The following is a 16,471-nucleotide window of genomic DNA, read 5'->3' as shown; positions in this document are numbered from 1 at the left end:
GCACGTGATCAGGGTTTAGGGCAGTCCGTTCCGCTCGGGGCGCCCCTCCGCATGTCTCCATAGTCCATAGTCCGTCCATACCATACGGTACGGATCCATCATGCATACATCATCGAAGGGAGCTCTTTGGTTTCTTTATTTGGCACACGCGTAGTTGCTTTCATTTTATCAAAGTTGCGGGTATGCAGTTTAAAACATTGCATCCTGGTTGGTCGATATTCCTCAATACTGCAGCCATCATGCCCACTACTCCTCAATTCTTTTGACCTTGTGATTGAGACCGTAGTCTTTCCATTGATATGAGCCTTGGCTCTCTGGGAACTACATGGACAGGCCGAGGCTTTCACACTGCATTCTGTATTCATCCCCACCAAAGAAGCACAGTCCACGCAGCTGCATTCTCACTTGTAGATGTACATCTCATCATTCTCAGTCTCCAGTCTCAGACATTCTGATCATCCATTTCGCTAGTCTCTCTGGAGCAGTCCGTGTCCAATGTATCCTTGATCGCTTCGACCCGTCGGTGCTCTTCCAGCCATCTGGTTATCTTATGTTCCGCCTGCGACACCGCCCTGACAAGAGTGGAGAGCGAGATTCCAGCTACTTTGGCAGTAGTCTCGAAGAAAGGCCTTGCCGTATCAGGAAGATCAGCCTCCGTTCGGTAGCGAGCGTAGGCGGAGCCTGGTCGGGGCGTATCTATACTCTCCCCGGTGATGACCTTGGTAGTTTTCAGCTGACTCGTAGATGTTCGCAGCATCGAAAGCAGAGCCTCCGCATCATTCCCCTCTACGGAAGCCTTGGCCGTCTGACTCTCACTTGCATTGACACTGACTGGGAAGAAGCTGGCCAAGGGATTTTGTGCTAGGTCAAAGTCAGTCTAGACGCCCTAAAGTAAAGCAGTTTAAGGATTGTGTTACCTTTGCTGTGGTCGAGCCAGGAGCTCTCGTACCAATCCATATACTCATCCATCTGGGACGGGGTCATGCTCAATATGTCTTTTTCGGTCACTGAGATCTCATTCCCCTTGCCCAGCCTACCGCCAGAGGTCCTTTCACGGTCAAAAATCCGTTGGTTCTGTGCCCAAAGCATCCAGTCGATGACCTGAACAGAAGGTTCTTTCGAAGAAAGAGGGTATCTGTTGTAGTCGTCGAAAGGGAATAGAAGCTTGGTACAAATGACAATCAGGACAACCACTTGTACTTCCGGCAATTGAAGTGGTCTTCTTCTGCCATTTGTACCCGTGGGGTATGCGAAAGAGAAACCCAGCAGGTGTTGTAGCCTTTTGACGGCGGGATAGATGTCGACTAGACACACGGTTAGGATGCAATGTGACATGCTAGCAAGGTCCCACTCACTCGGCAGCGCAAGCCTTTTAATGTATCTATGCAGCAAGAAGGGCCAGTTCAAAGGCGGAAATTGCATGTCGAAGCGATGGTGATAGTACGAAAGGAGATCTGCCACGGCTCCATGAAGATGCTCGGCCTGAATCAATTTCTACCTCACGGTCAGGACATAAACAACACTCCGTTCGTGATGACAGCCAGGACTTACCGTAGTTTCAAGAATGGCGATAAATTGCGGAGGGAGTCTATCGCGCATCTCGCGGGGAATATCTTTGATGATTCTGATAAAGGGCATCTCTCCCCGTATGGCCATCCTATATCGAGCTCAGGTCAGTGTATGAACGATAACGAAACGAGCCGTCAGGGTGGAAATACCCATGAAAATCCTCAATGCTCACAGGAAGCCTCATTAGCAGCGCGGCAATATAGCACAGGGCCACACTATCAATAAGTCGAGGCCATTTCGTCTGCGTGGTACCGAGCTTCGCCTCTGGAGGTTCATCAAAGCTGGAAGCAGGCTGGGAGCTGAAGAATCGCGGTTCATCATCCAGCTCTGACAGTTCGTTGATCTGGTCCGCGAAGGTATCCAGATGGAGCGCCCAAAGGTCTCGAATCACATTCTATGTGTTGACCCGGTTAGTCGCATACAGACGGTGAACACGGGTATTTCCGGATTGGGAAAGGTAAAGCGTGCACTGCAGGCGTACCTCAAACTCTGGCGGAAAGCCGCGGCTCTGGACCAAGGTGTAAGATTGTTTCCAGAGAATCAATTGATAGACTTGCAGAAACAGACGAGTTGCCTGACGACCCCGGTAAGCTGCCTGATGTTAGTGATGCATGACTTGAGGTCCACCGTCGCCGCGGGCGTCTGCGAATGCTTACTCCTTTGGGCCTTTTCGACCGCCGCTTTCTTTATGCGACTCGTTCGACCTTGAGTACCAAAATCATCTGCATCCGCTTCCACTTGTCGCCCCTATAGGCATAATAACGTCAGTTTTCTAGAGGATGATGGCGTGGTGGTCTGATCGGCAACAGCAGTGTGCCTAAAGGTGGGGGGTTGTGAAAGCAAGTCATGATCATCTCATACCTCTTGCTGATGACCCCGCCTACAAAACCAGAGGCCATTGTCAAGGTAATACCGCGTTTCACGGCACCCTTCCTGTCCACAGACCCCTCGTGTGATGTACTCCATCCAGGGCAGTACTCTTCATTCTTGTGGTCGCAGAGGAGATGAAAAAGTGAGGACCTGAGTCCCTAGGGTACGGACGGGTCAATGTCGAATGGTAAGATGAATTTCCCGTACTGATCAAAAATTTTCCCCCCTGTCGCAACCATACAATGTACATCAACCCGTGACATAGCCAGTATCCACAACACTTTATAGTCTTTTAGGATTGGCAATTTAAGGCCATGTTCTTTCGCCGAAACCTGGTCAAACCAAAGATTATGATTACAAATCACTCCAAAGTGACTACGGACGTGATTACGAAGACATGTGGATGCTACAACTACAGCGCGAATCCTGGTTGGAACAATAATAGGTTTTTTATTCGTAAAACTATCGTGACGGTGCTGATTTCAAGAGCTGTTCCTCTGACAGAGCACGATTTATGCTGCCAAGTGAGCGTGACTAGCGCCACTGGCTCACATACCCAAGTTTATATTGAAGCAGATTATGTCGTAACGTGACCATGTGTCTTATCCGACCTGACACATGGGCGAAGACAGCAAGGCCATTTTGGAGCACAGAAAAGCTGACAGGGCAGTCACAAGATCCGTGAACACGATTAAGGCGTTTATTTGCCCTGGGGAGCCTCCTTGACATCCATGCAGCACTGCTCACCCATGGAGGTGAGGACAGTGACGTCTGTAGGGTATGGTTAGATGCGGGGTTGATAATGATCACATAATAGGATTTCCACTTACTGCAGTCCTTCTCCTCCTCTCTGAACATGCGCTCGATCTTGTCACCAATCTCACCATCGGGGAGCTTGACATCATCCTTGGTGCTTCCATCCTCATCCATCAGGGAAAGGAAGCCGTCGTCAGTGACGTCAAGCTGTGGAGGTGTTAGTGACTATCTTGTTCCGTATCACGTTGTATCACTCACGAGCTGGTATTCCTTGCGGTAGACGTTGGGGACGTCCATGTTGTGGGTGGAGGGAGACAGATCCTCGTACTTCTTGCCGGTGAAGATGTCAAGGGCGACAAGGTGGACCTTGGCGTGACCGTGCTTGCCAGTCTTGGAGGTGGACATGTCGACGATCTTGCAGGGGCGACCCTTGATGACAACGTGACCGTTCTTGCGCAGAGCAGAGCACTGCATGGGGTAGGTGGTCGAGGCGCCGGCATCGGCGGACTCGAAGGTCTCGTGGTGCTGTAGAACAGCGGTCAGTCAGTGATAGATCAATGATAGACATGACGGCGACCATGTATAATCGAGAGACGGAAGATATCATGCATTGCCTGCAGGAACAAATGAACATATAGGTGGGGGTGTGAAAGGGGTGCACGATGCAAGCAAGGCTTCCAGAAGCCCAGAAGCCCAGCAGTTGCAGTAATGCAGTAATGGAAGATGCCGGATTGGGTGTCGGTAATTAGAGCATAGTAATGCGGGCATAACGTACCTCGTCAGACATGGTGATGGATTTGAAGGTATATGCAAGGAAAACCTGAAGAGAGAGAGTGGAAGGAAAAAGGACGCTGAGGAGTGAGGAGGAGAAGGAGAGAAAAATGGATGGAAGGCAGAGAGGGGGAACAGGCGAAAAGAAATCGACAAATGGACTGCGAAAAAAAGGCACTTGTTGTGGCGGGGTTTTGTGGTCGCTAGTCTGCTTTGGGGCTAGAGTCGGAGAAACCACATCCGTGGTTGCTGTGGGTCACCGTAGCATCTCGCCCTGGGCTTATCTTAAGCTAAGTTGTGCTGGTCTCCGTATACTTCCCCGGTGGTGCTGTGCTTGCAACTCCCCACCACTTTGGACATTGGTTTCTCTTCTCTCCTTCTCACCAGGTGCTGGTTAGCATCCATTGTTTTCTCTCACATCATCGTCAAGTCAATTCTACCTCTTGGGGAACCTTCCTCCCTTTGATCCATCTTCCCCCTCTCCCCCCCTCCCTCAATGAGGTCCGGGAAGCTGTCCGGTATCCGCACCCTTCTCCGTGCCGGCCTTCTACGATGTGGCTAGACCGCATTGCTGGCCATTCGACCCCCTCGGGCCCCCAGGTTGACAGTCGCAGCAATTCCCCTCTTCCTCCCCGAAGAACATCCTCCCGCTTATCGCCTAACATACAAAACTACCGTCCTGGGTCCAGTCGACAAACTTCCTCCTTATCCGTCCTCCTGACTCCCAGTGATTCGACCACCTCCCTTCCCGCAACCGCACGTGGTGACAGATCGCCGCTGAGACAAATCGCTGCAAGATTCCGCCCATCCGATGTTGCTGACCCGCTCGGTGTTCTGAATGGCATTCTTGGGAAGCAGAATGCCTACCGGGACTCGTCTTCTGATGTCGACTTCGACTTGAAGCCATCGGAACTCGTGGAGGACGTTGACTTCCAAGGGCTGAGCCTGGAGGATTTTGTCTCCAAGAAGGATGAACCCAGACGAATTATCAGCACTGATGTTGGTGCCCAGACCGTTCAGCAATTCGAAAGAGAACAGAACAAGTTTCAGGATCTACATTCGGCTATTACCAGTTGTGACGAAGTCTCGAGTTCGATGGAGACTTATTTGAACGATTTCCAGAATGAACTCGGGACTGTTTCGGCAGAGATAGAGACCCTGCAGACTCGCTCAGTCCAGTTAACTGCAATGCTGGAAAACCGACGCAATGTTGAACAGCTCCTTGGGCCTGCTGTGGAGGAGATCAGTCTCTCTCCCAAAACAGTGAAGTTGATTGCAGAGGGACCGATCGATGAGAACTGGGTCAAGGCGCTCAATGAGATGGAAACTCGGTCGGCAAGCATTGAGGCTAAAGTATCGGGCTCGAGCAGCACAAAATCCGTCGAGGACGTGCGGCCGCTTCTCACTGATATCAAGAACAAGGTCAGTATTGCCCTTGTGCACATGTTATACGCTGAGGTTGACCTTTTCCATAGGCAGTGGAGAGAATCAGGGACTATCTGGTGTCCCAAATTAGAGCGCTACGGTCTCCCAACATCAATGCTCAGATCCTGCAACAGCAGCGGTTGGTGAAATTCAAAGATCTATACAGCTATATCTCCCGGGCCCACCCAGCACTTACGGGGCAAATCACGCAAGCTTATATCAACACTATGCGATGGTACTATTTGTCGCACTTCACGCGGTATCGTCAAGCGCTTGAGTCAATCAAGATTTACCCCAGTGACCGGAACGAGGTTCTGGGAGGAGACCCGTCCGCTCACAAAACAGGTAAGTCGAACGAGACATCGTATGTTGATACATTACTGACAGTCCTAGGCTCTGCTGTTGCCGGCAGTCGCGCAGGGTCTGCGGCACACGACCCGTTCTCCCTAGGAAGGAGGGTAGATATTCTGCGGACTGGTGCTCAGATTGCCATTTCTTCTTATCTAGCAGAGGAAGACAACTCCTTCCATGGCCTTGAAGTGCCATTCCGCAATTTCAATCTTGCTGTTGTGGATAATGTGTCTGCCGAATACTCGTTCATGACCGAGATGTTCTCGACATTGACCTTCCAACAAATTTCGCGCAAGGCGGTCGAGATTTTCGAACCAGTCTTTGGTCTGGGGCAAGCCCTGACAAAACAGCTGATCGAACACACGACGGACGCGTTAGGGGTCTTGATCTGCGTTCGATTGAATCAACACGCCGCTTTTGAGCTGCAGCGTCGCAAGGTCCCCGTTGCCGACTCCTATATCAACGGAGTGAACATGCAGTTATGGCCAAGATTCCAGGTCATTATGGACACCCAGTGCGAATCATTGAAACGAGTGGCCGCGAACACGGGTCGTAGTGCGGTATCCGCCCTGTCCCTGGCCGGGGGTGACGATCTGAATAAGTCGTCGGCGCCTCATTTCCTCACGCAGCGGTTTGGCCAGCTGTTGCATGGGATCTTGGTTCTCAGCAGTGATGCAGGAGATGATGAACCCGTTGCCAACAGCTTGAAGCGCTTGACAGCTGAGTTTGACAACCTTCTGACGAAGCTCAGCCGTATTGGCGGTGATGCGAAGAGACGGGAGAGATTCCTTTACAACAATTACTCGCTTGTTCTGGCTATAATTAGTGTAAGGAACCTTCATTTCTTCGAGGGGTGACTATGCTGACCGAGAAATAGGATACCCAAGGTAAATTAGCGGTTGAGCAAAAACAGGTATGTCATCTCATTCAAAGGTAGTTCCGAGCTCCTACTGACTTCAGCCAGCATTTGGACGAGATGCTGAAGAACGTGGGGAAGCGGTCTTGATCAGAAACCGATCGTATCCTTTGTTGCATTTATCTTATTTTCTGGTGTACATCGATTGGTCCTTATATGTATAATCTTGAGCGTGTCATAGACTCCAGGAGACACTACTACTATTTCCCGTACCATAAAACCATTTCAGGTTGCACTGCAATTGTTCTAGTCATGCCTGAGGCCAGGCCGGGGAGGCCGCGGGCCAATAAGATACCTTCCTATTTCGGAGTCACTGACTCCAAGAAGGGTTTTTACACTTCTACACTGTCATGACGAAAAAGCAGTCTGCATTAGTTCTTCAATGGCTTGCAGCTGCATCATAATTCAACCCGAGCTTCACCTTCCACAATTCCCCAAGATCTCTTGTTTCCTTCCGCCCTGTGTTGTCTAGCATCCCCGAGCCCAGCCACATCCTTATCTACTTATCGCCGCGGCGGGCTGCTGCAGCAGCGAGTGGGTTACCAGATGCCTAAATCGGACCCCTGGGCCGACCCCGAGGGGGCAAGTCATCCCGGCGCACCAACTGTCACCTTCGTATCCTGCCCAATCCTTACTTCAGATGCTTTGACTTTAAAGCCTCCTCATCGTCCCAGCGCAGTTGCTAACAATCTGCCATGGCCACGAGAAGCACTCCCCGGTTCCTCCCCAGAAGCCTTCCCCTCCCTCTCGTTCGCCGGCGCGGCTTCTCCAGTACGGCCGCTGCCCGAGCCGACGTCACTCATGCGGTAAGTCAAAACACACCATTTTTTTGTGGACTGGGAGGCTCATACATGTCTTCTTCGAAAGGTCATAGGGGGTGGAGTAGTTGGACTCGCCGTGGCGCGCGAATTAGCCGGTCGCGAGGGGACGTCAACGATCTTGCTGGAACGGCATGATGCGCCTGGGACGGAGACAAGTAGTCGGAATTCCGAGGTGAGAGACTCAAACACTGATTCATATCTGGGTTCTTTGCGGTTCGAGATTGGTTATGCGTGCTGGCGCGTTGTATACTTTGAAAGGAAGGAACAATTGAAGGGGGATTTGGGCTGGGAATTTGAGGGGATAGTGATATTCCGCGGAGCTAACAAGGACTAGGTCATCCATGCAGGACTATACTACGGCAGCGACACGCTCAAGGCCCGACTGTGTATTCAGGGGAAGGAGATGCTCTACGACCTGCTGCAACGGCAGAGGCTCCCGTATCGCAACACGGGGAAATGGTTGGTGGCGCAGGACGCGGTGGAACGGGAGTCGTTGGAGCGGATGCACGAGCACGCGCAGCGGATCGGGGTGCCCACGCGGTTTCTGAGCCGGGAGGAGCAGGAGCGCCGGGAGCCCGAGGTGCGGGCGCTGGCGGGCGTGCTCGAGAGCCCGACAACGGGCATCTTCGACAGCCACAGCCTGATCACATACCTGCAGGGGGACCTGGAGCACCGCGGCGGCGACTGCGCGTTTCTGACGCGGGTGACGGGGCTGCGGCACCTGGGCCCCGGGCAGGGCTACGAGATCACGGCGGTGTCGGCCGACGGGGCGGAGACGGCCATCACGGCGGAGACGGTGGTCAACAGCGCCGGGCTCGGCGCGTGCGCGGTCAGCAACATGCTGCTGCCCGCCGAGCGCCACCGCACGATGCACTATGCCAAGGGCACCTATCTCTCGTACGCGGCCTCGTTCCCCAAGACCTCCGTGCTGGTGTACCCCGCCGTGACGAAGGCGCAGGCCGGCTTGGGCATCCATCTGACGCTCGACATGGGCGGCCAGATCCGGTTCGGCCCCGACTCCGAGTGGGTGGATAGCCCGGAGGACCTGGCGCCCAACCCAGCCCGGCTCGAGCCGGCGCTGCCTCTGATCAAAAAGTACTTGCCGAATGTGGATGTCAACGCGATCAGCGTGTCGTACTGTGGAATCCGGCCCAAGTTGAGTAAGACCAGCGGTTCCTCCTTCGGCTCATCGAAGGTCTGGCAGGACTTCGAGATTCGCGAAGAGGAGGGGTTCCCGGGTTTTATCAATCTGTTGGGCATTGAGAGCCCCGGATTGACCAGCAGTTTGGCCATTGGTAAGATGGTGAAGGAGATGCTTTACTAGGGCGATCAAGTACAGTACATGTAAATATAATGCAAAGAAACCAGTTGTAGATATATAAATTCAAGTGGTACAGCAAGCGATGGAAGAATAAGCGGGTTAGCCTGAGGAAGGAATTGGCAATTAAGTCTCAGCCATGCTTATTCCTCATTTATTATTCATTATCTCACTTAGTGCTCGGTATTTTCTGGAAGACCCAAACCAACCATCGAATCGGGTCTCCTGTCAAAGAGCGGCATTCCCTCCCCACAACCTTATTCAGCAAGCTTAAGCTGGGGTCGCTTCGCTTGGGTGGGTTCGCCATCGCAGCTGACGTCAAGACTTTCGTGGTGGAAACAACTGGCGTAGCCATCACAGCATCAAATAGGGTGCTCGTTTGACAAACAAACCACTAGTTACACTTCTATTCTAAGATATCAATTTTGAGGACGTGTACTGTACATCTCCGTATAGGTCCGATATATATGGGGGGTTCATGTAAGGAGTCACATCCACGTTACGTACTGTGCTTCGTATCCAAGTGAGAGACAATGGATCCCTTCCCGAATGGGCAGAGTGGGTTTGCCACAGCACAGTACCACAGTCCAGACCAGACCCTTGCTGGGTGACGCGTTGTGCAGTGCAGTTAGAGACCCTGCAGTGGCTGATCCACCCCTGCCTGACCTTTTCCCTCTGTACATTAGTAGGAGGAGGAATAGAGAGCCAGTCAATTCTTTGTTTCCCGGCTTCTTCCTACTCTGCACATATACCCTTTTTTTTATTGCTAGGAGAGTACATCCTCCATCTTTGGTATACATATACTTCTCGCAAGCTTACATTTACTGCTATACTTATACTGTACTATATCATACTATACTACATCCCACGAACACAGAATTACCTCCTCCCTCGACAACACACACACACACACACACACACACACACACACGCACCTTATCCTCCTCGAAACCACCAACCTCTCAACCAACCGATATACAACAACACACAACCTCAGCCAGCCAGCTATAACCCAAACATGCCTCCCCAACTCCAATCCCCCTCCAGACCCACCAACATTCACACCCCGTCACAACCCCCCAAAACCACCTCAACCCTCCCCAACAAAATCCAAAAACCCAGCCGCCGCGCCCGAAAACACCAACCAGACTCCACCCGATGCTGGGACTGGCTCCTCCTCCCGGCCAGCAGCAACACGCACTTCGCCAAGAACCGCGCCTCGTTCGAGACGTATCGGCGGGCGCCGTGCAAGATCGCCAACCAGCGGGTGCTGGGCGTGGGGACGGTGCAGCTGCGGGTGCGGCGGGCGCCCAACGACCCGCGCACGACGACGCTCGTGCTGCGCGACGTGCTGCACATGCCGCACGCGCGGTGCAATGGGATCAGCGTGGCGAAGTTTACGGGGGATTTCTGCGACGATTGCGGTGTTGGTGGTGGTGATAATGGGGGCTGGCGGAGGGGGAGTGGGACTGGTAGGAGGGGGAGGGGCAGTGTGGGAGGGCAGAGTGAGAGTGAGGAAGGAGAATGGGTAGGGGAGTCCGAGGTTCCCCTGCCGGTGGTGGTCGGCGTGGAAGGGGAAGGCGAGGCGGAGCATTTGCAGGTGCGGCGCGCGAGTACCACTAGTACGATTAGCAGCTGCGGTGGTGGGGAGGAGGATCGAGGGGAGGGGTTGTGGTTTGCGGAAGGGAGACCTGAGAGGGGGTGTTCGAGGGTCGTGTTGGCCGGGGAGAATCATCATCATCATCAGTCGCTTGATGTTGGGGAGTTGGCAAATGAGCAAATGCTGAAAGGACTCGTCGTCTCCAAGGAGGAGTTGGAGCTTTTGAATGAGAGGGTCAGGAATCGGTCTTGGGTCTGAACATTCAGAAAAAAGATCAAATGATTTCATTCGTATTTCTCATGGGATATTGTTTGGCGTCTGGCCTGTTTGTTATTGTACAGAAGCTTGGATTATAATTGCAACCACTTTTGCAGCAAAGTGACCATTTGTGCGCTCATGACACCAGTGGAAATTGTTCAGCCGGCTGATCAATGCCACTACATACCGGGGCGTCTTCGAGGCTAAGACTTGTGACTGTGACCCGGGCCAGTCAATCCAAGCACGCATAGAATGAACGTCAATAACCCTTGCCTGTGGCCACTTGACGCTTCATTCTACGTCCATTAACACATCGCTCATGATGTGAAGCACATAAGAAAACTTGCGCACGCTCCATTTGCCAGCGTCTCTCAACAACCCGGCATAGTCCAGCAGAACGCGTCGTGCGGACTGATATCCGCCCTGAATGGGCATCCCTCGGAGGTACACCGTCCCCCCGTTGCGGATGAAGTTCACAGCCGGCTCATCTGACACAGAGAAAGGTTGACTGCCGTGCGGAACCATGTAATTGGTCAGTCCCTCAGTACCCACCTTCTGCCAGTCGATGTCATCGAAAAGCTCGATCGCAGTGCCCCCTCCCTGCGGATCAGTGACATTCGGCACCATGAAAACATAAAGTCCCAGGACCAGCGCCGCGGAAAAGAGAGAAAAGACTGAGTGGAACATCATATGGTCGGAAGTCTTGCGGTTCGTCAACACCTTGTAGATATGAGCCGCATGTAGACAGGCTCGTCTAGCAGCTGGTGTCTGCGACCACGCGGCAATGTCAGCCAAGGCTTTCCGGCCAGGAGCTGGACCTGATCGTCCTGCCGCTAGATCAAAGATCTGGGTGTCTGCCGACAGCGTCAAGCACATATTGTGCCACGTCACAGCCGCATTAGGATTCAATCGAGCAAGTATGTCTCCATACTTGTCGGCGATCTGCAGTTGCAGGGGCGCGAGACACCTGGCACGAGCGTCCATACTGTAAGTGTGGCACGGCGCGAAGGGAAATTGTGGTCTGTTCGAGAGAAGACGGTAGTAGGCTTCAGAGAGCCGCAGCTGCACCAGCGATAGTACAGCGTGCATACAAAAGTCGTCGACCGGGCTTTCCAGTTCGGGAAGGCCCACGTTTTCTGATGGTGCCACAATTGTAGGCATTAGCATGCATTTTCCGCTACAGATCAGTTGCATCCACCGCATAGCCGTGATGGCTCGGAAAAGTGCGTCGTCACATGGCAGTATTAACTGGACCGAATCGGGCACGACAATGGGGCTCGTGGACATAAATGAAGAATACCAAGAGTCCAATAGCAGCAGACCGGTGATTAATCTGAACAATTAACGTTAGCCAGGTCCACAAAATAATGGCGCGATGTACCGACCTTTTCACAGACTCTACCTTGCTCCAGGCTTTCCACCTCGTCTCAACATCAGTAAAGGTGTCGAAAAGGTTCATGTCAAGCACTTGTCCTTCTGTGGCGGCGAAAAGACCATGCCGTTGCGCTATCTGCAAGGGTATTAGCTCGAGCTGCGAACATTTATTATGCCTTCCGGTGCTTACCGATATGAGGTTGACATAGAGCATCTGACATTTTTCGAGATGTTCCTTCTCCTGCGCGCTGTCAGCAAGTCCTAGATAGTTAATGGAAATGACGTACCCCAGTCATAGCAGCCAGGTTGAGAAACAGAAAGCAGGCAGCAAAGGTAGATACGGTGCACACCGAGTTTTCCACGCCCACCGAACACTTAGCGAGATCGGCCGTGAGGCGCTCAAGCATCAACTGTTGTGTTCGCCCATCAGCAAAGCACCAAGCGTGTAAAGTCCTGCTCACTCACCGAGAAGTTCTTGCAAACGAAATCCATTGTTCCTCTAGTCCCCAGTAAGACCATTCCAATGAGACACATAGCATACAGCACCGCAGGCCGCGTATTGCTTGCGGAAAAGGTAGGAACATGGATGAAAGGCACCAGTGGGTGGAATTCGCGGAAGTAAAGATCGAGCGCCATATCGAGTACCTCGGCTGGGGGAAAGTTATGGTTCTTTGGAATGGAGCCCGAAGCCAAGGAAGGAAGCGTGTTGGTCCCAGGCAACGCATGCAGCTGCGACTGTTCGGTCTGTCCAAAAGCAAGATAGAGGCGTTGTCTACACGCTTCGTCAAGCCCATACCTCGATCCCTGTGGTCCGACTGGGCCATCTGACGGGGGTGTTGCCGACAGGGTGAATATGTTGTTCATGTCACTGCTGGCTACATCTCGCCACAGGCCGTTCATCAGGCGACCGGTGTTATTTGCTGGAGCGAGCCAATAGCGCTGTACGCGAGAGAATCGCTCATTCGGGATCAGGTTCCCCGATTTTGAGGTCTCACCATCGGTTGAGAATTGCTGTTGGTGCTGCTGAGGTGTTGACGCGGAATCTCCACCTGGCAGGCTGCCAATTGGCTCTCCCATCATGTCCAATGAACCATTGTGCGAAATCGAGTCTCCACGGGGCTCCAGCCAGAACTGCAGCAAGTCATTCTGCATTGGATCGAGTATGGTTCCTCTGAAGTATTGCTGGTCCGGGCCGGAGATATGGTTCCATCCGAAGTATTGATGTTGCTCATCAGGCATCATCTGATTGACCTCTGGCTCCGTGCGAGGTTGGTGGGTGGATATATTGGCCAAAAAGTCCAAAGACGATGGTGGGATCCCCGGCGTTGCAGACAGCGACGTGCCTCGGTGCGACGGGAGATTCTGCATCTGTTGGAGATCGTTGGGGCTCATTCCCTGCATGCCCTGCTGGCTCGCATGCGAGATAACCGGCGTTCGATCATTATGCGGTATAGTGGCCGGCGAGGCAGCCTGAAGACTCTTTGGTTCGCTTGTCTCCTCCTTGCGGGGGTTCTTGTGGCCTTTGGCATGGCGGCTCAGGACGTCACTGCATGAGAGCCCCGGGGGTCAGTGACAAGACCGCGCGCAACAATCTGGGGCACCAGACTCACCTCCGTGAGAACCGCTTCAAACAAACACTGCACTGGTAGGGCTTCTCTTTCGTGTCTAGTATATATGAGCATCAGTGTGAATCAGCCCCACGGGGAGATTGCCATACGCGACCGTTCATGGCGCTTGAAATGCTCTGTTTTCTTGAATTGCCGATCGCAGATAGTACACTGCTTCATGACCATGATTCTGCTCGTCGGGGAGCCACTGAGGTGAGATGTCAAGGAGACAGTCACACAGAAGAATGCATTGAGGTTGCACCATGCGGAAGGTGTACAGGTCGAGATCCAAGGGGGAAAGATTCTTGCAACCAAAGTGTGAGGGGAAGTGGAAGATTGTCTGAAGAGCTTCGAAGATTAAGCCGTCGGGTAATGGGACAGGTTATCTCCGATCTGGTCAAGCGTGGTTTCCAGCTGAGTTTCTCGCCGATCCTAGAAACAGTGGGGCAAAACGAGTTCCGGAGTGACTGAACTGTAGGTCTGCAATGAATATTGAGTACCTTAGTGTAAAATCACGATGCTATGGGGATGGGGTAACAAGGGAAATGCCATCGTCATGACTTGAATTCATCAAATCGCGATTCTGGATTAAATTAGCTCCCAGAGAGCCGGGCTCAGCTGGGCTGCGAAGAGTGGCCTCCCCATGGGGTTTAGTGCATGTGCCACCGTCCGCTAATTTACCTTATTGTGTTCCAAGATACCTCAACAAAACAACATCCAAGTGAAAGAAGAAGTCGATTACTGGATGTTCATTGGGCAGTATGCGATACGCATGTAGTTCAAAAGCCATGGTTTGGTTTAGTAGCAGTCTTCGAGCTTTGAAGTTGATGTTGGTAGAACAATCATCACCAGCTCAACGAGCGTAATCCTTGAGGTCGAGGGAGGAAGGGAAGAAAGCAATTATTCTATGTACATTATCTAGTATGAAGCATGCGGGGTAGCCCACTATACTTATGCTTACCCGTTGTCTTGCCTGTCATGGCCTGCGTCCGTGCAGAAAGACTACCTTAGCGTGGGGCCATGTGGGAGAGGGTGGATGGTGGATGGTGGACGCTCCCGGAACTCCCTCACTTCTTATCAACACCGCCAAGGAAAGCACACCTTCCAGTCCTCTCCATACACATCATGAAACAGCATATCTCAATCGACAGCCAATACATCATCCACCATCCGCATCGATGCACCGAGGTAGTTTACCGGGTCACAGAGCTGGCTCACGCGTTTCTCTGTCAGCTTCGAGGTCACCTCCGGCTTCTGCGTCAAGCATTGCAACAATGTCTGCTGCGACTCGATGCTCTCCCGACATGCCTCGTAGACAATATCATGTGCTTTCTGGCGACCCACATGCGGTGCCAGACCCATCATCACTGCCTCCGCCACGATCAGCCCTTTGGTCGAGTGCAGATTGGCCATCATCTGCTTGCTGTGCACACGTAAGCCGGACAGCGCGAATTGCGTCTGCGACAGCGCCCCGACGGTGATAACAAAGCTTTCCGGCACTGCTACCCACTCTAAATGCCAGGGACCCGATGCGCGCTCGAAGTCCGCCACCATGCCATCGAGAACCAGGCCTGCGTTCGACCGCAAGATCTTGGATGCAGCAAGGATCACCTCACTCGAGATGGGATTGCGTTTCTGTGGCATGGTGGAGGAGGCGCCACGGTGGGGCACAAACGGCTCGGACACCTCCCCCAGCTCATTCGACGACATCATGATAATATCTAGGGCCACCTTGCCCATCGACCCTCCCATCAGCGCCAGGAAGTTCACAATCTCCGCCACGCCGTCTCGCGCGACATGCCAAGTGATAGACGGGTTCTCCAGTCCCAGCTCTTCCGCCAGGGCTCTGCGTACGCGGAGCCCGTCGTCCCCGGAGCCCAGCGACGCCAAAGACCCTGCTGCTCCGCCGAACTGAGCCAGTAAGCATCGACGCTTCAGCTGCTCCAAGCGCTCGGCATGGCGCTGGAAACCAGACAGCCAGACTGCGCACTTGTAGCCGAAGGTGACGGGGAGGGCGTGCTGCAGATGGGTGCGGCCTGCCATGGGCGTGTCACGGTATCTTACGGACAGGCGGCGTAGAGTACAGATGACTTCCTTGAGAAGTCGCTCGACGACATTCAGACCCTCTTTCATCTGTAGGACACTGGCAAGATCCATGATATCCTGCGTCGTGGCCCCCCAGTGAACGTACCTGCCAGCCTCCTCGCCACATATCGTCGACAATTGACGAACAAGAGGCAGAATCGGGTAACCCACAATCTCAGTTTCCTGTCGCAGACGATCCATGTCCAATTGCGATTCACGTATCTTCTGCGTCACCAGGTCTCCGATCCGTGGGGGAATCACGTCGCATCGTGATTGGGCTCTGGCGAGCGCGGCCTCGGCGTCGATGCATCGCTGGATGTATGCCTCGTCGTCGAACACTTTCCGGATCTCCTCTGTTCCGAATAAGGTGCGGAAGATGCCCGAGTCGATTGCACTGACAGAGCCGATTGTTCTGCGAGATGTGACCTGCTGGACTCGCGGTAGAGGCAGACGAGCTATCTGAGCAAGTGAGCGTGATGCTAACATTGTTGCTGCCACTTGGGCGAAATAGGCAGAGATTACTAGCAAACGTGTATTGGTGGACAACCAGGATAATTTAGAGCTCTGACGCTTAGTTGCTGACATTTGGGATGTGTCCCGACTCGTGAGAGTCCTTGGGACATCATCCCATTGCGGGGATGCGGAGAAAGAACAGCAAGTTACCCTGGTGACCCAGCGACTTGTCATCGTTGTGTGGGGCTGGACAGCATGCACTTGGAGGTGCATCGGTTATAAGTTCAACCGATTTAT

The 16,471-nt window shown here is 53.0% G+C and overlaps 6 protein-coding genes across 6 annotated transcripts; 2 read left to right on the top strand and 4 right to left on the bottom strand.

The window, feature by feature from the left end:
* Positions 1-167: 167 nt before the first annotated feature.
* ASPACDRAFT_75862 (TFIIB-type zinc finger domain-containing protein) lies at positions 168-2,597 on the bottom strand. Its single transcript, XM_020204568.1, has 8 exons — positions 2,431-2,597; positions 2,226-2,316; positions 2,051-2,160; positions 1,719-1,963; positions 1,552-1,657; positions 1,356-1,494; positions 918-1,304; positions 168-861 (listed from the first exon to the last, which is right to left on the bottom strand). The coding sequence occupies exons 1-8, from the start codon at positions 2,533-2,535 to the stop codon at positions 443-445; spliced, it is 1,602 nt and encodes a 533-aa protein (XP_020059089.1). The 5' UTR covers positions 2,536-2,597; the 3' UTR covers positions 168-442.
* Positions 2,598-3,139: 542 nt separating this feature from the next.
* Positions 3,140-3,669, bottom strand: ASPACDRAFT_57740 (Eukaryotic translation initiation factor eIF-5A; the record flags this gene model as incomplete). Its single annotated transcript, XM_020203279.1, has 3 exons — positions 3,140-3,210; positions 3,270-3,402; positions 3,454-3,669. The coding sequence occupies 3 exons, from the start codon at positions 3,667-3,669 to the stop codon at positions 3,140-3,142; spliced, it is 420 nt and encodes a 139-aa protein (XP_020059088.1).
* An 849-nt stretch (positions 3,670-4,518) lies between these two features.
* On the top strand, positions 4,519-8,803 carry ASPACDRAFT_50261 (uncharacterized protein; the record flags this gene model as incomplete). Its single annotated transcript, XM_020202331.1, has 7 exons — positions 4,519-5,388; positions 5,442-5,736; positions 5,785-6,569; positions 6,620-6,675; positions 7,389-7,464; positions 7,526-7,651; positions 7,814-8,803. 7 exons carry the CDS (start codon positions 4,519-4,521, stop codon positions 8,801-8,803), a joined length of 3,198 nt encoding a protein of 1,065 aa, XP_020059087.1.
* A 1,012-nt stretch (positions 8,804-9,815) lies between these two features.
* On the top strand, positions 9,816-10,655 carry ASPACDRAFT_40061 (uncharacterized protein; the record flags this gene model as incomplete). Its single annotated transcript, XM_020200693.1, has 1 exon — positions 9,816-10,655. The coding sequence occupies one exon, from the start codon at positions 9,816-9,818 to the stop codon at positions 10,653-10,655; it is 840 nt and encodes a 279-aa protein (XP_020059086.1).
* Positions 10,656-10,946: 291 nt separating this feature from the next.
* Positions 10,947-13,822, bottom strand: ASPACDRAFT_24440 (FTFMHR domain-containing protein; the record flags this gene model as incomplete). The annotated part of the gene is made up of 7 exons (XM_020199267.1): positions 10,947-11,988; positions 12,041-12,165; positions 12,220-12,270; positions 12,317-12,439; positions 12,495-13,575; positions 13,640-13,694; positions 13,747-13,822. The coding sequence occupies 7 exons, from the start codon at positions 13,820-13,822 to the stop codon at positions 10,947-10,949; spliced, it is 2,553 nt and encodes an 850-aa protein (XP_020059085.1).
* Positions 13,823-14,570: 748 nt separating this feature from the next.
* ASPACDRAFT_1878992 (class-II fumarase/aspartase family protein) lies at positions 14,571-16,440 on the bottom strand. Its single transcript, XM_020198150.1, has one exon. It carries the CDS (start codon positions 16,406-16,408, stop codon positions 14,777-14,779), a length of 1,632 nt encoding a protein of 543 aa, XP_020059084.1. The 5' UTR covers positions 16,409-16,440; the 3' UTR covers positions 14,571-14,776.
* Between the last annotated feature and the right edge of the window lie 31 nt (positions 16,441-16,471).

The sequence above is a fragment of the Aspergillus aculeatus genome (assembly GCF_001890905.1).
Source record: "Aspergillus aculeatus ATCC 16872 unplaced genomic scaffold ASPACscaffold_3, whole genome shotgun sequence".
NCBI classification, from domain to species: domain Eukaryota; kingdom Fungi; phylum Ascomycota; class Eurotiomycetes; order Eurotiales; family Aspergillaceae; genus Aspergillus; species Aspergillus aculeatus.
The sequence above is the reverse complement of the archived record's forward strand: the minus strand, read 5'-3'. Positions and strand labels throughout refer to the sequence as shown.